The sequence below is a fragment of the Zootoca vivipara genome, chromosome 16, assembly GCF_965207765.1.
Source record: "Zootoca vivipara chromosome 16, rZooViv2.hap1.1, whole genome shotgun sequence".
In the NCBI taxonomy this organism is placed as follows: domain Eukaryota; kingdom Metazoa; phylum Chordata; class Lepidosauria; order Squamata; family Lacertidae; genus Zootoca; species Zootoca vivipara.
The window spans coordinates 3,693,141-3,716,381 of record NC_142599.1 but is presented as its reverse complement, the minus strand read 5'-3'; the positions used below and the strand labels follow the sequence as shown (position 1 = coordinate 3,716,381).

General features: G+C 43.6%; 1 protein-coding gene across 1 annotated transcript in view; it reads left to right on the top strand.

Annotated features, from left to right (window-relative positions):
* DNAH10 (dynein axonemal heavy chain 10) overlaps positions 1-23,241 on the top strand; it is a 130,368-nt gene that overhangs the window by 78,242 nt on the left and 28,885 nt on the right. Inside the window, exons 42-56 of the mRNA XM_035097917.3 lie at positions 2,697-2,831; positions 4,932-5,148; positions 6,342-6,461; positions 7,473-7,618; positions 9,996-10,148; positions 12,829-13,089; positions 14,173-14,345; positions 14,559-14,652; positions 16,996-17,163; positions 18,343-18,531; positions 18,958-19,129; positions 20,380-20,583; positions 21,644-21,724; positions 22,276-22,473; positions 22,733-22,894. Coding sequence (XP_034953808.1) covers positions 2,697-2,831; positions 4,932-5,148; positions 6,342-6,461; positions 7,473-7,618; positions 9,996-10,148; positions 12,829-13,089; positions 14,173-14,345; positions 14,559-14,652; positions 16,996-17,163; positions 18,343-18,531; positions 18,958-19,129; positions 20,380-20,583; positions 21,644-21,724; positions 22,276-22,473; positions 22,733-22,894 — 2,473 coding nt within the window. The remainder of the gene's footprint in view (positions 1-2,696; positions 2,832-4,931; positions 5,149-6,341; positions 6,462-7,472; positions 7,619-9,995; positions 10,149-12,828; positions 13,090-14,172; positions 14,346-14,558; positions 14,653-16,995; positions 17,164-18,342; positions 18,532-18,957; positions 19,130-20,379; positions 20,584-21,643; positions 21,725-22,275; positions 22,474-22,732; positions 22,895-23,241) is intronic.

The window sequence follows — 23,241 nt, the reverse complement described above, 5'->3', positions numbered from 1 at the left end:
CAAAGTAGCCCAAAAAAGGATTCGGAGGTTGCTGTCACAGTGGCCGGAGTGGGCTACTTCAGAGTAACGACGCTACGCAGCTCTGCATTTTATTCTTTTATTGGTGCTGCGTATTTACAGTGCTGAAGTCATTGCTATTTACACGGAGTGATGTGGTCAGTCGGTTCCAGAACCTCCGAATGGCTTTTGGCGCGTCTTTCTCCAACACAAAAGCTTTGGCAGACCCATCCTCTTTCCCCTCCTCTTTCTGCGTAATTCCGGAGTTGGGGGGATGGGTCTCCCCCCTTATTCGCCCCTTCCTGTCCCACCTGGGACCCTGGCTCCTCTACCTTGCCTGAGCCTCAGACACGACTTCCTGCTTCCCCATTGGAATCGGAACTCTCTCTGCTTTCCCCTGTGCTCGGGGATGGGCTTGAACTCAGGAGGGGAGGGACTTCGCGATATCCCCTGTCCCTCACAGAAGACATCTAGACATAAGTTCTCTCCATAACTACTTAGGACAGGCAGGGTTACGTGATGCAGCTTTTAGAAGGATCCAGACCAGTTCATTTCCTATCTTGCCTTGGTCACAGCAGCTGTACTTGTCTCTCTGCATTTCTCACTCTGCAATTTTTTAAAACTGATTTTTCTCTCCCAGCTTGATCACTCTTTCTCCTTTCCTCTCTTTGAAAAGAACAAAAGCACTCACTTTTTCCTCACAGGTTTCCTTCCCCTCTCCCTGCAATCTTAAATCAGGAATGACTAAGCCTCCATGACCTTGAACAACATAGTTTCTGGATATGTGTAAATATGGCATTTTGGCCTGCTTTTTTCCTTAGGAGGCTAAGACTGTTCTTACTCATGTTAATCAATCTTATTGCATTTGATTATCCTTGTAATAGATGCGGAAGTCTTTTTTAAGGTAGTGCATTGAGGAAGTCTTTGCTGCTCTACTGTTCTCTTCTCTGCTCCTACAGTTGTGCTTCTGATGATATCCTGTGTTGGTCTCATCACGAAAGGGACTGGAATTAGGGTCGGAGTGGTTGTATATCATATTCCTTAACTGTGAACATTTCCTGCTTTTGGACACTAGATGGTGTTGGGGCCTACCTAACAGACTGGTCCCATCTAAAAGATGTTTTTATTGGACAACAACAGGGGTCAGCCAACTTTTTCAGCAGGGGGCCAGTCCACTGTCCCTCAGATCTTGAGCGGTGCTGGACTAGATTTTGAAAAAAAGAACGAATTCCTATGCCCCACAAATAACCCAGAGATGCATTTTAAATAAAAGGACACATTCTACTCATGTAAAAACACGCTGATTCCCAGACCGTCTGCGGGCTGGATTTAGAAGGCAATTGGGCTGGATCCAGTCCCCGGGCCTTTAGTTTGCCTTCTGATAACAGAATTGAAGAAACTGCCTCTCCAGCTCACTATTGGAACATGTAGATAGGTTGACAGAACCTATCTACAGAGGTTCTGAGAGGTTGACAGAAAAGTGGAAATCTCCCACATGAAGAGCTTCCTTGAGTAATTCTCTGGAGCACCTTTCAAAATCTTTTTTTAAAAAATCTCATTACTTCCGAAGTTTTAGAGGAACTCACAATGTGATGTGAAGTCATGCCTTATTAGCAACTTCCAACAGCAAAGAAATGGGGCAGGGAAATCCACAATTTGGGGGATTTCATTAGGTGCCATGAGGACCTGGTGGCAAATTCCAGATAGATTTTTAAGGTTTGGTTGGAAATCTCCCTATCCTATTCCAGTTCTGTCTCTTCCACAACGTTTGGGCTTTCCTGCTCCTGCTTCTGGCTTACAAGAGCAGGTGTGTTGTGCCGTCCCTTTCATGGATTAGATCTTGTTATTTAGAAGAGGTTGATCCACAATCACAAGCGGGGAAGAGTGTATCCCTCTGTACAGGTAAAGGTAAAGGACCATTAGGTCCAGTTGTGACCGACTCTAGGGTTGCGGCGCTCATCTCGCGTAATTGGCTGAGGGAGCCAGCGTACAGTTTCCAGGTCATATGGCCAGCATGACAAAGCCGCTTCTGGCGAACCAGAGCAGCGCACAGAAACAAGGGCGTACCCACCACGGGGCAAGTTAGGGCAGCTGCCCTACTCTAGAAGCAGGGCTGGTGGGCAGAGGTGGAGCACAGCCCGGCGGAGCGCGAGTTCGCCGTTCCCGCCCGCCGCGCTGCGCCCTCCCTCCAGCTCCCCGTCGCGCCCTCTGGCAAGGCCAAGCGCGGCGGGGAACCAGAGAGCGCGGCGCGGCGGGCGGGAATGCTGAACTCGCTCTCCGCTGGGCTGGCCTCCGCCTCCGCCCACCAGCCCTGCTTCTAGGGAGGGGCACAGCTCGGCGGAGCGCGAGTTCGCCGTTCCCGCCCACTTTGTGGCCCCTCCCCTTCCGTGCCTTGGCCCCCCCTAGTTTTGATCCTGGGTACGCCCATGCACAGAAACGCTGTTTGCCTTCCCGCTGTAGCGGTACCTATTTATCTACTTGTACTTTGACATGCTTTCGAACTGCTAGGTTGGCAGGAGCTGGGACCAAGCAACAGGAGCTCACCCCGTCACAGGGATTTGAACCACCGACCTTCTGATCGGCAATCCCTAGGCTCTGTGGTTTAACCCAAAGCGCCACCCGCGTAATGGATACATTATAAAATGGATACAAATAAAATGGATACATTAGAATTACTTTGTTTTGATTTTGTTCCTCAGCAAGAAAAACAACTGTTAGATAGATTATTTGCCAAATATGTACCCTACCTGATTGAAATGATCGTAGAAGGAATTGTCGATGGACGGCAGGGGGAGAAATTAAAGACCATTCTTCCACAGACAGATCTCAATATGGTAAGAAATACCGGCTTTGTAAATTAATATAAACTTTTACAATGGAGGATCTTCAAGCAATGAACAGTGCAGTAAACTTTTCAAACTTCAGGCAAATGTCTAAGGAGAATTTAGTAGGACTACCCTTCCCGCCCCCTTTTCTGGGCTACAGTAATATTTGGAGAGATTTATATAGACTGAATTTGAAATTTTACGGACAATTCCAATACATGGTCTGAAATAGAAAAGCTCTCCTTCAGGATTTTTTCAACAATCAGAAATAGCCCAGCGCCATTTATGACATTTGCTCCGAGCATCACAGTTTACTGCACTTAAATATTAGGGCTCTCGACTAATTAAATAAATATTAGTTGTCTAATCAAATGAGTTTTAATTGAACACCTAATGAATTAAATGTGCACAAATGTGCATTGGACTAAAACAATCGTTTTTGAACAAAAATGTATAAGGGGTAAGATTTATTTATTTATAAGACTGTTTACATACCACCCTGTTGCAAAACATTAGGGTGATGTATAGCAGCATAGAAACCTTTAAAAGCAGTGTGAACCACTCAATAAAAAACTGGCTACTCAATGAAATTTTAAACAACTGTATCAGCCTATTGGCATTAAAAAGTCTTCAAGAGATGCTTGAAAGTCAAAAGCAAGGATACCTGATGAATCTCTCCTGAAAGAATTTTCTACAGCATGGGACCAGCGTCATTAAATACCTGATTTATTGTTGAGGCCATTATGGCCTCTCTGACCCTGGGTACAACCAACAGTGCTCCTCTGGATAATCTCAGTGATCAGAGTATATGTCATAAATGCAGTAAATAAAAAAATAAATAAAAATAAAATTATTTTAAAAATAAATAAAAAATACTTGAAAAAATCTCAATGATCAGGTTTAGGCAGTCCTTGGGGTATCTTGGACCCAAGTTGTAAGATCAGCTTGCAAGATCAATGCAAGATTTCTACTGAATTTCATCCAGCTGCTTGTGCAAAAGGAACTCCAATTGCACAATGGGACTTCTAGTTTCTAATCTCCAGCCCCCACTTCTGCTCTGGCAAGACCCCAACCTCCCTAAGCAGATTTGGATGGCATGCAGGTGGCTGGAGTGGGTAGAAACCCCTTGGAGGTACTGTGTGTCTGCTCCATTGCATCATTGGAATTCATATACTGTATTTAGGGGGTGCATAGAGTCATTCCCTTTTATGTGAGAAGAAAGGGCGATTCCTCTTCTAAGAGGTACCTGTCATCTGCGAAATTTTAAAGAAGTATTTACATTTTGAAAAGCGATATTTTGCTGATTAATTGTGGGTTGCCTTTGCAGTTGATTAAAAAAGATTTATAAATAAATTAACTACACACCAATTAATTGTTTAATGTTGCACACATATGCACCCTAACTTTCATTGTAATAGTGTTACATTTAATTATGGAAACCTGCAAAGTTTCCTTAGACCCTGTAGGGAGCCTTTCTCTACCAATTTCTCCACTGATCTCCAAATCATAAAACTCTGGAAGAGCGGTCATTGCAATATCTTCTCTGCCATGCTACACTTTCAAACAGAGCCGGTCTAGCAATTAGGCAGCAGAAGTGCTCCCAGGTGGTACCACCACCATTGGTACCAATTTGGGGCAAGATTGTGTCCATTTTGTGTCCATCTTACAGAAAATTGGTGCAATCATGCCCCAAACAGGCCCCAATGGCAGTACCACTTCTCCGCCAGAGTCAGATGTGGCAGGATGTGTAGTGGCAGCAGAACAGACGGTGGTGGCAAGAGCAGGTGGCTGGTGGCAGGAGTGGCTGTGCAAAGTAGCCCTTTTCATTTTGCTTCAAGCGGTGAAACATGACATGTTGCCCTTGCTTGCAAGCTGCTTCCTACATTGAAGAAAATCCTTTGCTGGTCTGCTCATAGAACTTAATAATGAAACACCTTCCAAGACTTTGCTCATCTCTCTTCTTCAGTTCCAGATTTTTTTTTAGTGTTGCTCTCAACTTGGTGCCCCCTTTAAAGGCACAGTTTATAGCAGTGTGTTGCAGGGGAGGGGGGAGGCGCCAATTTTTTTCCACCAATATAGTAATTGTTGCTTTGTGATTTCATATGGCAGGTGACACAGTTGACCAAGATGCTGGATGCTCTCATTGAGCAAGAATACGATGACCCTGATGTGCTCGAGTGCTACTTCCTTGAAGCTTTATATTCTTCTTTAGGAGCCTGCCTCCTTGAAGCTGGAAGATCAAAATTTGATGACTTTATCAAACGTCTCTCCTCTATGTCAACCGTTAATGATGAGATGACTCTAGCTAAACCAGGGGAGTTGCCAGGTAGGATATAATCAGTCTTGTACGACGTGGTTTGTTTCTGAAAGGAATTCCTAGGTACTGCAGCTTCACCTGCCTTCTGCAGTTCAGCACGCATTTCACAATGAAGATTTTCCTGCTCCCACTCACAAGCTGCTATTAGCACAACTGAGGGGAAAATACAGGTACTGTACTGTATCTGTATTTCTCCTAGCCTGCCTAATTAGATTTGAGGAATGACATCAATCCACCTGACCCATGAGGGCATAGGGGGCAACTATCCAAGGCTTACAGATAGTTCTACTCTATGAGCCAAGAGCTCAGCCTTCCAGGGCCCACCAAGAAGGATAGCAGCAAAGCAAGCCTATTAGCATATATCAAAGCAAGTGCATAGATAAACATATGTGAACTCATCCTTGCAACAGCTAACAATTAGTTTTGGGGTTATACTGACTACAGTCTCACCTTTGGTTCAACACAGGTGTACACATCCTTTACAGTGGCTGAAGCCAAGTGAAAAACTCTGAAGCCCATGCCTTCAGTTTAGCCCAGTGGCACTTGGTAATTTTTACTTTCCTTGAACTATGCTACGCAGCATAGAGACAGGACTTGGGGGGCCTGCTGAGTAAGGATTTCAGTTCTTTGAAGTAAATAAGAAATGTTAATAGACCTTTCAGACAATTGTTTTGTAAAGTAGAACATATTCTGTTTCTGCTTGCTGGAACCGAGTCTCTTTCAATGGAAACGTCATGTTCTGCACTGAGTCACATGGCACTGTCTATGGAGCAAGTAGGAAGAGGAACCTGTTTCAGGATAACCCTATAATAATAATAATAAAGGTTTGTTGCGCTTACTATGATACCTTCTCAGTGGATTAAGGTTATGCCCTATCCTTGGAACCACAGGCAGGTGCAATCAGTTTCCAAGGGAAGATGTAGAGTCCCTGAACCATAAGGACATTCTGCCTGAAACAGGAGCTTTACAACAGTAATATTGAGAGCATAAAATTCACACTAAGGCCAAGGTATACAGATACATTGTTTGCCAATCTTTTGGGCCTAATTCCAGTGCTTTCTGATAATTTGGACAATGTGTTCAGCATGTTGTTTCTTGGCATCCTATATTGGATGTCTCATTTGCAACATACCTCCAGTAATCATGAATGACTAATCTCTGACCATAAGTATGGTAAGCTATCACAATTCATTTATCTTCAGGCCAGCTTCCAACTTTATATGACTTTCACTTCGAGGGACTGATGAAAAAGTGGGTGCCTTGGAGCAAATTGGTCCCTGAATATATTCACTCACCCGAAGTAAAATTTATCGATATTCTGGGTAAGTGTGACTAAAGCTTTGCATAATTTAGTGGGAGTAATTAATGTCACAAGTTAATCAATTACAGCTTGCAAACCTATTTATGCCTTGTCCAGTACATGATAGGCATCCTTACATGGCTCATCGTCATTGATCATCCCTGGGAGGCAGGATCATATGACAACATCTTGCAGCTCTAAGCTGGCTCACGAGGCTCCACCCCAGTTACTGTCTTGCCTTGCCCAAGTTCAGAGCAGATTCCTTGACTTAGTGTTTCCACCAGCAGTTTCTTTGCATCTGTAGCTTTCTTGCTACCTGTTTTTCCTTAGAGTCCCTTCTCACGTTCTGGTGTCCCTCCATTGTCGTCATCATCATCATCATCCTGTCTTCAGTCTGTCACCTTCAGCCCTTCAATATAAGGATTGGACATGTCCCATATCTGGATGTTTCCTCCCACTGAACAGAACAAACATTGGTCACTTACCATGAAAGTTCCTCTGATTCAGAGAGTTATCCTCTTTAGGTAGCATACCACAAATTGGTACAGCTTGGTCTACCCAAATGACCATGGTTTGGCCACCATGTACTTTCATCCACCTCTGCTTGGCCTTCTCAGAGGAGGCTTCTGTTATTTTATTTTAATGCTCCCCCCGCCTCAGATTTTGTTTACATGTGCTGTACTTTGTTCTCTGCTTGGCAGTGGAGAATCCTGAGTCAGTCTAGGCATATGAAACATCACCACATGAGACTTGACTTTTCTGGGCTATCGGTGGAGACAACCCATCTCTGGGTATCTCCTTAACACTGGGCAGTAAGGGGCCAATGCTCCATTCTAAAATATTGTGTCTAGAAACATTTTTCTTTTATCCTTTAAGCTGCAGAGGAACAAACGACCCCTGGATCAGAAAATGGGTCTTGTGTCTCTAAATTAATTCTGCTACTGGCGTGATTGTGCATTGAGTATCCCTCATTTTAAAGCTGCTTGGTTTTCTTTTGCTCTTTGTATTCCAAGTTAACACACTCTCTCTTTAGTTCCCACAGTGGATACAACCCGTACAAACTGGCTACTAGAAAAGATGGTAAAAATCAAACACCCCGTTGTTCTGGTTGGAGAATCTGGAACCTCAAAGACGGCAACAACACAGAATTTTCTTAAGAAACTAAATCAAGACACAAATGTAAGGGTCCAGATTTTATGTAATTAGCCCTACACCTTTACTCCACTTCCAGATAAGGAAAGAAGCTCAATCACCTGTTGCAAAAAGGGGAGAAGGAGCAAAAGGCTGAGGGATGAGTATAGGGGACAGATCCTTTGCTACGCAGGTCCCCAGAATCTCTGGTTTAATACATACCCTTTTTTGCCTACTTAAGTCATGTCCTATGAGTGTCTACTGAGAAACAACTAGTGTGTTCAGTGAGGTTTATTGCCCTCAGGTAAATGTGTATAAGTTTGCAAACTTAGTCAGCTCCAGCAATGACTATATTTTAGTATTTGATTAAACAATATATCCGCTTGGCCTGACATTTTAAGAGAGAGAATGTATCAAAGTCACTAAGAAGCTTTAAAAAGCAATTTTGAAACTTAGTTATTTATTCTGTAAACTAGTATCATTTAGCCCGTTAAATTAATGGGTGCTAGAACTTATGCCCTGGGCGGCCTCTTGATGGTGGTGGCGGCGGCGGGGCAGGCCCAGGTGGAGGTGCTACTCTTGCCGCCGCCTCCTCCTCCTCCGCCGCCCGAAGAGCAGCCAGCGCAACAGGCCGAGGGAAGCGGCCCCGGCAGCAGCTACACTCTGCAGGCCACGCTGCTGGCACTATTGTAGCGAGAAAGAGAGAGAGGCTGAGCGGGGGAGGAGCAGAAACGGGCAGAGACAACCCCTGGTGCCCATGTCCGAGCCCAACGGCCCCACTTGCAAACACAGGGGCTACTGGAGACAAAGGCGACTTAACCGAAGCCCCCCCCATCCAAATAAACCCCCGATCGCCGCGCTTCCCATAGTTACGCAGTGCCGCGAGCCACATCACACATGCGGTAGCCAAGGGGCGGGGCACGGAAGAAGCGGCGCCTTAGATGCCCCACTGATTGGTTTGGGGGAGGCACAGGCTCCGGATAGCCGCAGGCGAAGACGGGGCCCGGCGTTCCCATTGGAGGGCGTGAGTGGGACGGGGAGCGCTTGAGGGCAGTGGAGGGGCTGAAACAGGGAAAGGTGCTGGCTTCCCGTTGGCTAAAGGGAAAGAAGGAGGCGGGGCACTTTCAACCGACACACACACACAAAGCAGGGTAGGGGTGGGGGAAGGTATTATTTGTTATAGAAGCCAGAAGTGGTAGTTTTCAATGCGGTGTGAGGAAGGCCAAGTGATGGGCAAAGAGCAGAGCCGGGTGGGGGGCGAATGTGTGGGGTTGGAGGCAGTGGACTGGCAAGCGAGGAAGTTCCTTCCAAGGGGCCCCTTGAAGGAGCGGGCGGGAGAGAAGAAACACGTCTTTTGCCAGCAGTGCAATTCTCTGTCCGCTTACACAGGAGTAAACCCCACTGTCCCTATAGGACTCACTTCTTGGGCAGCATGGCGGTCAGGACTGAACCCTAAAGAGTCCTATCCGTCCTGTGCCTCTTCCTCCCGGCGACGGCTGGGAGTAGTTATCCGCTGCGAGCGCTCTGCGTCCAATCCCTGTGTCCGTGGGGCACATGCGCAGTAGCGCAAACCCAGGGACACAGGGAATACTGGACGCAGAGACACTTGCACTTTATTATATAGGATTGGTACAAATGTGGTAATCTTCCACAGATCAAAGAACATTAGAATGATTCACTTTGCATTAATGTCCTTTGTTGTCTAGAACAAATTTTAGAGAATTTCTGTAAAGATAACAAATTAAATCTTATTTTTTAAAAATCCTCTTCTATAGCAGCAGCACCAGAAGGTTTCCCAAGTTTTCAAACATTACATTTATCTAATATGACTAATATAACTAAATTGCATCGTACATTCTTGGCTTATTTGTAGTGTTATTTTTGGTAGTGTTATTTGTAGTGTGAATTTTCTAAACCATTTTATATTTTTCCAAAATCTACCTGATATCATTCCCCTTGGACTAGTCACCCTCTCTCATGCAAGCTTACCTCACAAGGGTGCTGCAACAATAAAATGGAAGGAGATAATGTATGCCACCCTGAAATCCTTGGAGGAAGGATAGGACAAACATGTAAATAAATAAAAGTAACTAATTTGAGACATTCTCATTACCATAATCTATAATTTGCCTTCCACAAAACTGCTCTTTTTGAGAACTGAGCGCTAACACATTTTGCTGCCATCAATCAGAAACACTGAAATGCATCTGTAAATCACAATTCCCCAATAAGTGGAGAAATACTACTGGGATTGTGTCTACTACCTGGAATTAATATATTCTCTGTAATGATAGAGACACTCTGTTTTAATTTAACTATCACATATATAATCCCTTCTCAACTTTTTACCTCTGCCTGCTGAGCAGGAAGTCTTTGGCATGAGCCTTCATTTCCTAATAACTCATTTTTTATCTTCCACTTCCAGGTGCTGCTTATAATTAACTTCTCCTCTCGCACTACCTCCATGGATATTCAAAGGAATATGGAAGCAAATGTGGAGAAACGGACCAAAGAGACCTATGGTCCCCCAATGGGAAAGCGCCTCATTGTCTTTATGGATGATATGAACATGCCCAGGGTAAGAATATACAAGTATGCAAGAGCGGAAAGACACTTTCGAGCATTTTTAATGGAGCAAGAGTGGAGCTGATGCCGGGAAGGGAATGCTTTGCATCCTTTGTTTCTGAAGAAACTTACATGTGTAAGAGGTGCTATTCTGGATCAGACCAAGGGTTCATTTAATCCAGGACCCTAACTGTAGTCAACTATTTCCCAAGGGAAGCTCACAGACAGTGAAATATGCCCTATGGTTTGCCCCCAGCTTCTAGCAATCAAAGGACGATAGTCATGGCTATTGTCATTGGAGTACTTACAATATAAATCATGCTCTGAGTAAGCCCATTAAAGGATATGACTTTAGGTCCATTAGTCTTGATTTGAGTAGAATTTAGCTGGTTACAACTAATTGTCCAACATGTTTTCTCTTACTTACTCTGATTCAGCCTTCCTTTGCATGGTGCTCTCCAGATGTTTTGGACTGCAGCTCCCATCAACTCCAGCCAGCATGTCCAATGGTCAGAGATGATGGAAGTTTTAATGCAGAACATCTGGAAGCAAACTTTTTCAGCAGGGGGCCGGTCCACTGTCCCTCAGACCTTGTGGGGGGCTGGCCTATATTTTGAAGGGGAAAAAAATGAACGAATTCCTATGCCCCACAAATAATCCAGAGATGCATTTTAAATAAAAGGACACATTCTACTCAAGTAAAAACACCAGGCAGGCCCCACAAATAACCCAGAGATGCATTTTAAATAAAAGGACACATTTTATTCATGTAAAAGCATGCTGATTCCCGGACCGTCCGAGGGCCGGATTTAGGAGGTGATTGGGCCGCATCTGGCCCCCGGGCCTTAGTTTGGGGACCCGTGGTCTAATCATTCTACAGAACCATCAAAGCTTGTAGCAAACAACTTGGGTGTAAGAGGAAGGTACTGTACCTTCTTGTTGCAGTCATTATTTATTTATTTTCTGTTACCTGATAGAAAATGTACCTGGTACATTTATAAAAGAGAGCCAATGGAACTTAGTGGTCTGATTGTCAGACTAGAACTTGAGCAACCCAGGTTCTGTTCTCTGGGTGACATTGGTCCTATCATTCTCTCATAAGAGAAAGGGAGGACAGGTGGAAAAACCATGTATGTTGTCCTGAGCTTTTGGAGGTGGTGTGGGATATAAATGTATTAGTAGTGATAATAAATATTGAATAACATACAGGTGAAACTTGGAAAATTAGAATATCATCAAAAAGTGCATCATTTATTTCAGTAATGCAACCTAAAATGTGAAACCAATATATGAGATAGATGCATGACATGCAAAGCAAGATATGTCAAGCCTTTATTTGTTGTAATTGTAATTATTTGTCGTTAGGTGGGTCAATTATAAATGGAATGTAATTAATGAAATGTAATAGCGATGTTTATTTTTGTATTGTTGTAACTATTTGTTTTATTACTGTGGAATTTCCAAAAGAAAGCATTTGTAAAAATTAAATGAAAAATGAAAAATAATAAGTTGCATTACTGAAATAAATGCACTTTTCGACAATATTCTAATTATCCGAGTTTCACCTGTAATAGATCACTCTTCAAGGTTTACTAAGCAATTTATCAATTAATTTTGAAATAAATAAATAAATAAATAAATATTTTTTTGTCCAGTAGCACCTTAGAGACCAACTTAGTTTGTTCTATCAATTAATTTGTCATTCCTTAGTCTCTTTTTAGAAACAGATTATGATCAAGGCATGCTTACTTCTCCAGGCATGTGAAAATTGTGTTGAATTTTTCACATATGAACATTTATTGTGAACCTGTGTGGAAAGTAGCAATGTGGAAAAAATAGAATGAGTTTGCATCTTAATGCAGATTTCCCAAATTTTACACTTTTCAAACCAATGCACAAATTGAAACAAGCCTTTCTTTTAAAATTCTCCCTTCTCCAAATTTTGCAAAGCAGTTCATAAGCCAAAGAGTGCAAAAAACAAAAAACAACCTGTGTATATTACTGAATCAGCATACAAAAATGTATTCTAGGCAAATTGTGTGCATAAATATGCATATTAGGAGACTAACAAAAATGCATTTTCACTTGCCATGGCATGGTTGGCATCCGTCTGTCTCCAGAGGTAATTGAAGTGTGCCGTTGGGGGTAAAGTCAAACTGCTGGAGCCTTACAGCGCCTGCTGTGGCTGTAGAGACCAATATAAGAGAGACATGTTTTATTGCAGCTGGGGAAGATGAAGGCATCTGGTTTCACTGTTACATATGCACCATTGCATTTCTTTTCTCTGCGCTCCTCCCAGCATTCATTTCTCCTCTGGTCACTGCTGTGGATACTCAACCTGACTGTCTCCAAGCATTGCAGTTGTCTGCAAAGGATTCGCACACAGTGGGGTTAAAGTTGCTGACCTTCATACCACATTTGCAGACATCTTTATAACACAGTTGGTCTGCCAACAGGCCTGGTGCCTGAGGTCAGGTCGCTGTAATGCACATCCTTGTGGATCCTGCCATGGGGCAAACTGAATTTAAGATTGGAAAACTTGAGTGGAATCAAAGCCATCAGATTCAGTCATCTGTCATTGACAGGAGATTTATAAATATTGTTGATGGTAGTTGAAAAGAGGGGTATAACACAAGCTGCTTGTTGGTAGCCCTTCTGTCCTTTAAGCATTTTAACTTTCTTGTTGTTCAAAGGTTGATGAATATGGGACCCAGCAGCCTATTGCGCTGCTGAAGTTACTCTTAGAGAAAGGCGCCTTGTATGATCGTGGCAAGGAGATGAACTGCAAGTACCTCCGTGACCTTGGCTTCATTGCTGCCATGGGCAAAGCTGGGGGAGGCCGTAATGAAGTTGACCCACGATTCATTTCGCTCTTTAGCGCTTTCAACGTGCCATTTCCTTCAGAGTCATCACTGCACTTGATATACGCCTCCATTTTAAAGGGCCATACTTCGGTAATCTGAATTATTTATACAGAGAGATACTGATTAAATTATTGTTGAGAGACCTGTACAGAATTTCAATACTTGTTTAAGAATTGCCCTCAAACCTCCCCTGCCCCTGAGTAACGGACCACTGTCAAAAGTTGTAGCCATCCTGCTGCTGTTTAATCTCTTAGTATAACCTTTGAAAATATCTCCACATTTTCTTCTGTGGTGTAACAGCAAATCTTTTATTGCATTTTCAATGTGGCCACATTCCTAAATATATAAATTTAATAAATAATAAACAGTAATAACCCTTCAAGTAATGAAGGCTTAGTGAACTGAAATGCAGAGCTCCTTCTGATTCTTGTTCTGTAGTTCTTGTGAGCTAGCCAGTATGCTGCGGGATGTCATTAAAAAAAAAAAATCACATATGGGCTGATAGGAATATTGGCCTGGAGCCTCCATTTGACCTCAGGGACTTCTCATCTGGCTTTCAGCATAAGCCTGGATCTGAAGCCCACCAACCCTCTACTATACACTTCAGCAGCATTCTCCAATAGATACAGAGATACAGGTAAAGGATTCAGTGAACTCTTCCTTGCTAGAATGGACTGTAACAAATGGTCTGTGAGGGATCAAATATGTCAGTTGCATACTCTTACTTAAATTGTGGGTGAGGTGCGTTGCAAGAGGCAGACTCTGCCAAACACACTTGGAACGAGGGGGTTCAGGCATTATGTGGAAATGAATCAGTGGGCAGAGCCAATGCTGCTGGCTCTTTCCGCCAGCAATCTTGCTCAAGGCAAAATCTAATCCCATGTTAAAAAATAGACCCCAGTGTCAATTGCCAATGCTGGGTTTACCAAGCTGTGTTTTCAAGAAGCCTTTCCCAAGAAGTCATTACTTTAGAAAAGGAATTGTCAGTCACATATAGAGGTCACCAACAAGCATGTATGCATGTGAGATGCAGGGAAGGTGCTCCTAACGTAAGTTTAAAGCATATTTTGTTTGCCTTTTGATGAAAAACATTGCAAGAAAAAGTAAGCTTTAAAGAAAACCCCTTCTCACAATTGTCTCTGGAAAACATCTCCCCCTATTTGATGTTTGCAGATTTTCAATGAATTTATAGCTGCAATTGCTGACAAGATGACAGCCTCCACACTGACACTTTATCAAATGATAGTCCGTGACTTACCTCCAACTCCTTCAAAATTCCATTACATTTTTAACCTGCGGGACTTGTCCAGAGTTTACAATGGACTTGTTCAAACAACACCAGAACGGTGAGTGAACAGACACCTAGCTTTTCACTGGAATTGTATTCACTGGAATATTCAAATTGTTCATTCAATTCAAGCATACCAATTCATAAAAAGTTACTCTAAATTGGAAGAAGAGGGATCAGATAAGTTACAAATTCTGCATTTGTGAAAGGCAGCCCACTAAGTCCCATGTTTTGTGTTTGCTGATTTGACCCAGTTTTTGTTTTATTATAGGTTCCAGACAGTTGCACAAATGGTGAGAGTATGGCGGAATGAGTGCCTGCGGGTTTTCCATGACAGGCTGATTAATGAAGTTGACAAAGCTCTGGTGAGTTCTATCCTTTTTACTGCTGATGACTTAATATCCATTTGGCTGCTTTAAGACAGCTGTGTGCCACTCTGAAATAAAATCATTGGCTCAAGCAATACTCTGTATGATGCTGTTGTTTTACTTGCATCCAGGGCTTTTTTTCAGCTGGAACTCACAAGAACTCAGTTCTAGCACCTCTCAAGTTGGTTCTGGCACCTCTCAGGTGGGGACCATTGCCATTCTAAGGGAGGTGTTCATGGTGAGTTCTGGCACCTCTTTTTCTTGCATCCCATGAATTTGTAAGAGGGTTGCTCCTACAAAAGACTGGTTTTCAGAACTGAGCTGCGATAACATAGAGTGGACACTGCCAGATGGGCAGGCAGGAGCTAGTGCCCCATGGACTGTTACTGATACAGGAAGGTTTGTTTTTGGCTTTGTGCTTGAACTGGGAGCCATAGCAGTCATTTTTAATTTCATATCAAACAGCCTCTCAATCCCTCTGCTCAGGGCCGTCTTAAGCATATCCAGCACCGTGGTGCGAAGATCCCTCTGGCGCCCCCCCCCACATTTCCCAGAGTTGTTTACCAGGGGTCCGCGATGATGGGCGCCCGAGTTGCATCTTCCTCCTGGAGGCCACAGGGATGCCGCCCCCCTGCAACTCCTCTCTCGGGGCGCCCAGTGCCTGTTCTCACCCAAGGGGGAGTCCACGTCTGAGCCCGCGGTCCAGGGCTGCGGTGAGGAGCCCGCTTGCTGGGCTGGGTGGCTCCTAGGGCATCGTGCGAGGCGAGGAAGGCGGGCCCAAGGAGGCCGCCCAAGGCAGAGAGAGGCGCGCGTGCCCCCCGGACGGGGCGCAGTGGGCATTTGGCGGGCTCAGCAGCGGGGCAAGGCAGCGCCTCCCACTTGCTCTGTCTTTGTTCTGTGACGAGAGCGGCAAGGCCGGCGCTGCTCCGTGATGCCTCCGAGGCGCCGCTCGGAGACAGACGGCCCTGAGCGCCCAGCCTCTGCCTCTTCCCTGGCGCCCATGCCTCGGTGGCCACAGCAAGAGGAAGCTCAGGGCGCGGCGCTGCTTCAGCGTGGCGGGCGAGAGCGCCGTGTCCAGCTTCTACGCAGCGCCGCCTGGCGGCCCGGCGCCCTGGCGCATTGTGCCACCCAGCCTTGGCTTAGGGCCAGCCCTGCCTCTGCTAATCCAGAGCCTCCAAAATAGTCACATTCCTAGTGTTTCACTCACATTTCATACCGTAAACACCAAGATGTTCAAAATCCCACAAAAGTAAACATTCTCACCCCATTAAAGAGGCATGTAAATTGAAATTGAAATACTTTATTGTCACTTGTACAACTTGTATACAGTGAGATTACACGAGCACCCCCACTCAGCTCTCTTAGTCCTAATTCCCCTCGTTTACTGACGCATACCTACCAAACCCGAAAGTCAGTTGCCCTGTTGTTGTCTTTTCATTTCGCAGCCTAACAGCCCAGGGATAGAAGCTGTTCTTTACCCTATTGGTGTGACTAATCATGCTTCTATATCTTCTGCCCAAGCGCAGGAGATAAAAAAAAAGGCTGGCCAGGGTGTGAATCATCCCTAAGAATTTTCCTCACTCTCCGGAGGCAACGGTCTTCTGCAATGTCATCCAGCGGATTCACAGGACAGCCCATAATATCTTGTGTTGTATTCACCACCCTCTGTAGGCACTTCCTATCCGTTAATGTCAAGCCAGCGTACCACACCATGATGCAGTATGAAAGGACGCTTTCTTTTAAACCCCTGAACATAGTTGCTATATCTGCAGAACACACATTAGTTGTAGAATCTCCCTTCTGCCACTCATGCTCTTTCTCTCTCACAGACTCACAATGTGGAATGTTGCTTGCCATTAAGAATTTACAATCCATCCTAGCTGTCAAGTTCTCCCCTTTTTTAAAAGGGAAATTCCCTTATGCTGAATAGGCTTCCTCACGAGAAAAGGGAAAACTTGACAGCTATGACAATCCATGGCATAATCAGTACTCGAAGACTTAGCTCAGTGGTGAACTGCATGCTTTTCTTATGGAAGACTCCAGTTTCAGTCCCTGTCACCTTCATTTCAAAGGATTTCTGGTACCAAAACTGGGAAAGACCTGTGTCTGAAGCCTTGGACAGCAGTATTGAGGGAATGGCCTGATGAATTATAAAGCAACTTCCCATACACATATGTTCTGATTAGGTTCTTGCACAAAACAATTCTTGGGATGAATTCTGCAGACCTTTGTGGGGGTTTTTATTAATCAAGTTAGTGCACAAGTCCGTGTGAGGCAGAATGGAGAGGACTGGTCCTAAATAAGGAATTGAAAATTTATTTATTTCTTATATATTATAAGGTTGAAGGTCATATACAAGCCCTGGTGGAAGGCAATTTCAAAGATGACTTCGAGCATGTTATGAGAGACCCTATACTTTTTGGAGACTTTAGGATGGCCCTAAATGAAAGTGAGCCTCGTGTTTATGAAGATATTCAGGACTATGAAGCTGCCAAAGCTCTCTTTCAGGTACAGAGATGAAATTGGGGTGTGTGTGTATATTTATTTTCATTGTAGACGGTTTGAAGATTTTACTATAGAAAAGGAGATTAAAAGACATATATATGGGATTCTTCCTGTATTTTTTGTGTATGTTGCTTGGTTATAACAACTGGATATTTGTTATGTATGCCCTTATCATTAGTATTAATTCACCTTTGGCATGTGAACAGTCACCTGTTCAGTGTGACTATTAATGCACACCAAAAATAAGTAGCATTCTCTTTTGGCAAAGTGAGAAATTAAGACTACAATTCTATGTACACTTACCTGGGTGTAATTTCCATGGAACACACTGGAATTTATTTCTGAGTAAATGTGTGTAGGGTTACACTGTAAAATTCTGATATTCCTTTCATTCAGTGTTTCCAGCGTTTAATTATTTATTTAAAAATATTTGTATACCGCCAAAAGCATTCAAATATATCAAAGCGGTTTGCCGCAATAAAGTCGTGAAAGCATACAGTAAATGTGCAAAAAGTTGAAAACAAGTTACAACAAAAAAGGTAAAAACAAACACCAGTAAACCATTATGCATGGATGTACTCTTTAACTGCTTGCATAGGCCTGGTAGAATAGAAATGTTTTCAGCAGGCATTTAAAAGTTGGCACAGAAGGTTTTCTTCTGTTCTGAAGGGTAGGACCCAAACCAATGGATTCAAGTTACAAGAAATGAGATTCTGAGTAAAAATCAGGAAGAACTTTCTGACGGTAAGAGCTGTTCGACAGTGGAATGGTCTTCCTTGGGAGATTGTGGACTCTCCTTCCTTGAAAACAGAGGTTCAATGTCCATCTTCCATGGATGTTTTAGTTGAGATGCTTGCATTGCAGGGGGTTGGACTAAATAACCCCTTAGGTCCCTTCCAACTCTACAAGTCTATGATTCTATGATAAGGTGCCTGCTAAATCTCTAGTGGCAGAGGGTTCCACAGGACTGGGCCAATGACACAAAATGCTCGATTTCCCACTGTTGTCAAACTAGCCTCACCAACTCGGGGAACAATCAGTAACACTCCTGCAAATGATATATCCGTGATTAAGCAGGGATATCAGGATTCAGGCAATCCCAGTGTTGCTGTTGTTTAACACCCTGCTTTTTGGGTGTTGAAACCCTTCCAAAAGCTCACTCTTTTCACCTTTCCCTTGCAGGAGATTCTTGAAGAGTACAATGAACTGAATACTAAAATGAACCTGGTGCTGTTTGACGATGCCCTGGAGCATTTGGTTCGTGTTCATCGCATCATAAGGATGGACCGTGGTCACGCTTTACTTGTTGGAGTTGGTGGCTCAGGGAAGCAGTCTCTGGCAAGATTAGCTGCTTATACAGCAGGATGTGAGGTTAGTGGGTCATTAGTTTGCTTTTTTATTTTAGATGATCACACTTCCCTGTCATTGAAGTCTTGGATTACATACTGGCTTTGAGTTGTACCCAATGCTAGTCCTACTCACAATAGACCCACTGAAGTTAATGTACACTACTAACTTAGATCCATTAATTTCAGTATGTCTGTTCTGAGTAGAACTTAGTTGGATATAAGTACTGTGATTAATTTTAAAAGCCCTTGGGGGGGGGGGGGAGGCAAATGGTCAGCTACCAACTCGCCTAAATGAAATGGCCTTATATCACTCTGGGAGAGACAGAATCAGGTTTTGTTTAACTTCTTAAATAAAGGAATTGCAACTCAAGGGAATGTCCCTGCCTGCACTCTACCAATCAGTGCTTCCGGTGAAAATAATACAACTAATTTCATACTTTACTTTTAGGTTTTTGAAATAGTTCTGAGCCGTGGTTATGGAGAAAACAATTTGCGGGAAGATCTTAAATCTTTGTATGTAAAACTTGGGATTGAGAATAAAATAATGATATTCCTATTTACTGATGCTCATGTGGCCGAAGAAGGGTTCTTGGAACTCATCAACAACATGCTAACATCAGGTAATGACAAACCTATGGTGTGACCACACGGTGTACAGGGCTGGGCCACCCATGAGACAATGTGAGGCAACAGCCTTGGGTGGCAGGATTTGCAGGGGCACTGCCTGCTGCTGCCACCACAGCCACAGTGGCAGTGGCAACTGCAAATGCTCCTTGGAGTCTGGAACTGTCACCTCTCCAGCAGACTCTTGGTGAATAGGGGAGGCACTGCTGGTCTCCTCCCACCCTTGTTCCCAATGTAGATCTTTATTCCCCCTCTTGTCCCTGATGTAGATATTTACTCACCTCTTCTTTTCAGGGAAGGAACCATTTTGTGGTCACCTTACATTTCAAAATGTCTTATGCTGACCTTGATGGTGCAGCCACACTTGGAATAGTATGCATAGTTCTGGTCGCCTAACCTCAAAAAAGCTATTCTAGATTTGGAAGGGACCCAGGTGGCGCTGTGGGTTAAACCACAGAGTCTAGGGCTTGCTGATCAGAAGGTCGGCGGTTCGAATCCCTGCAATGGGGTGCGCTCCCGTTGCTCGGTCCCAGCTCCTGCCCACCTAGCAGTTCGAAAGCACATCAAAGTGCAAGTAGATAAATAGGGACCGCTCCGGCGGGAAGGTAAACAGCGTTTCCGTGCGCTGCTCTGGTTCGCCAGAAGCAGCTTTGTCATGCTGGCCACATGACCCGGAAGCTGTCTGCGGACAAACACCGGCTCCCTCGGCCTATAGAGCGAGATGAGCGCCGCAACCCCAGAGTCGGACACGACTGGACCTGATGGTCAGGGGCCCCTTTACCTTTACCTAGATTTGGAAAAGGTTCAGAAAAGGGCAATCCAAATGATCCTGGCAATCACAAGTGGATAAATAGATGTTGCATTCAGATCCTGCTTGCAGGCTTCCCACAGATCTCTGGCTGGCCACTGAAAGAACATGATTTTGTACCAGATGGGCTCTTGGTCTGCTCTCATGTTCTTTAAAGTGCTGAGTCTTAATTCTCTATGATTCTTCATATTTTACAGAGTGGGGTTTGAGGGTGTGGGGGGCACTGTAGCCACCTGCCTCTGTCCAGTGGTAGGAAATCCCACTTGGAAGAAGATGAATGTGCTTTGCATCACATAAAATAATCATGGTCATTATGCATAATAATCTGTTTAAGTTTATTGGGTGAGAAAACCCAGACAGGAGATTACCGTTGGTGTAGGGTGGGTGGGATGTTTATCATGAAGTAATAACTTCTTTTACCTTATCTTTATTTAATAGGAATGGTGCCAGCCCTATTCCCAGATGATGAAAGAGATAATATTTTAAATCAGATTACAGATGAAGCAATGAAAGCTGGAGCTGCTCCAGCCAAAGAAAGTGTCTGGCAGTACTTTGTAAACAAGAGTGCCAACAACCTCCATATTGTCCTTGGGATGTCCCCAGTTGGTGAAACACTGAGAACACGTTGCCGAAATTTTCCAGGTATGTATGTACCGTACGTACAGTATGTATGTATGTATGTTAACAGGTATCCCCTCTCTGCCCCTGGGATGCAGATAAATGAAACTGAAAAGCGGGCATTAGCTTAGTTTTCATAAGTGGAGAGCAATGGTTTTGAATCTCTGTTCTGTTGAACTTTGAAGTTATTATTACTATTTTTAAAATTATTTGTCACTTTTCCTCCCCAAGGTAACTCAAAGTGGCTTACAATATAAAAACAAGCACATGCATTGAAACTGGCACAAAAGCGGGGAGGGGGACAAATAAAAATCTAACAGATTTTTTAAAGGCAGGATTAAAACATTAAGGACCAAAGGCCTGGCAAAAAAGAAATGCTTTTGCCTGATACCTAAAGAAAGTAGATAAGAATCCCTGAAAAGCAGATAACTACCACTGCTTGTTTTCTCCTGCAATGTGCATTCATGGGAAGGTGTTGGCTATGTTTTAGAGCAGACTTTCCCAAACTTTGATCCTCAGATCTGTTGGATTACAAAGCCCATCATCCTTGACCATTGGCCATGCTTGCTGGGGCTGATGGAAGTTGTAGTTCAGCAACGTCTTGACCCAAGGTGGAGAGAGGCTGCTTTAGAGTGTGATTTTAGGGTTCACAATGCAACAGTGAAGCCTAAGAAGCCTGGCCAGTTTCTGTGTCTTAGAAAATTACCCAGGATCCTCTACAATATACAGTCTCATCATGTGGCAGGAACACAGTAATTGTTTGGAAGCCAAGGCAACACGAAAGGAATTCCTTGAGGGTAGAAAGTTTGAAAGCCCAAGGTGTAGCAACATATAGAAGCTTTGAGTTTCACAGAAAACTTTTGCGGCAAGCCTATAAACTAGTGCATTTAACAGGCATCATTTAATTTGCCTGCATCAGGCTTGCCACTGCCACAGGGTTGTATTGAGGCAACAGTGATTTTGGCAAATGGTAGTATTGCTATGACAAAGAGTAAAGAGGTAAGAGGAGGAAGAACTGGGGGAGGGAAAAGATTGACTTGCTGCCCAGCATCACTAGTATTAACCTTGTTATTTCTCTTCAAAGGTCTTGTCAATAACACTGGGATCGACTGGTTCTTGCCCTGGCCACCTCAGGCTCTAGATGCCGTTGCTAAGTTCTTTTTGGGTATGTAAACATTTTTGAAGCAAGAGGCTAATGTGCATGTAATTGAAGGAAATGTATTCTTCCCCATGTCTTAATTTCCCCCTTCCTTTACTGTTTTCCTATTCCTTGTTTAACTTATGACCCGCCATACCTCTTCTTATCTCTTCTCCCAGTGCTGTTACCTATGGAGGAAAGAAACACCCTTCCCTTCGTTTTCCTCTGTGAGGCCAAAAGCAGCTTGGGGTGGAGAGGCACTTGATTTTGGAGGTGAAAAACTGGAAGAGAATAAAGGGTTAAGATACCTTATCTTCCACCCATGCCCCACTAGTCTCCTTCTATTGGAGATTGCAGCCTGAGAAGCTACTTTAATTAAAGAAAAAAATAAAACAATGGAAAGGAGGGAACTACTCATGATTAATTGTGTGGGTTCATCTTAAGTGAAATGTACCTTCGATATGACAGAGACTAGCATTTCTTAATTTCTTTGAGCCTGAAAGACCAATAACAATTTGTGTGTCTCTCTGTTAGCTTTCTGTACTTGGGGGTGAGCATGTTTTTTCTCTCTTTCCCAGGGAGCAATCCACTGATCCCATCTGAAAAAACTGAGGCAGTCATTGAACACAGTGTCATGGTCCACGGTTCAGTAGGGCTCTACAGCAAAAGATTTCAGCAGAAACTCAGACGGAGCAACTACGTCACCCCAAAAAATTATCTTGATTTCATCAACACCTACTGCAAACTGCTGGATGAAAAGAATCAGTTCATTTGGGGTAACATCTGTGTTCTTATGAAGTTTTGCAAATCTCATACAAAATATTGTGCAAAGACAGTTATGTGCATGGCCTAAGGCTGCAATCATAACTGCACTAACTTGGGAGTAAGCTCCATTGAATTCAGTAGGATTGTGCTGTAAATTATGTAAATTAAGAGCAAATACATTGTTTTACATGTGCAGCCAGGACAGTCACATCTTATCTTATTTTACAACACACATCTTTATGACAATATTTCTCCTCCTCTTTCCCAAAGCTCAGTGCAAACGACTGGAGGGTGGTTTAGACAAACTTAAAGAAGCTACAATTCAGCTGGATGAGCTCAACCTGAAACTTGCTGAGCAAAGGATTGTGCTGGCAGAGAAATCAGCGGCTTGTGAAGCCTTGTTACAGGAGATTGCAACCAACACAGCAATTGGCAAGTGTTTCTTACAGTCATAATTCACTGAGATTTAGAGGATTTACCCCACAAACTAAACTGGGCTCTCTTGGGTGGCTCTCTTTTTATTTTTATGCCCTGGCAGAACATAGGCTGCTAAGCCTAGAAAGTCTCATGTGCTGAGCCAATTTAGGATTGTGTGTTCTATTATTGCAGCCTTCTAAATTTGCATTTATAAGTAGTTGTTTCTCCAAAGATGGATCAAATCCCAAAGAATTTCTTGCTCTTTTGATTTTTGGTTGTTTCATGCTGGAATTATAATATAATATTTCAACTGCATTTCTTTTTAATTGAGCTGCTTCAACAGTGGAGAGAGGAAGAATCAT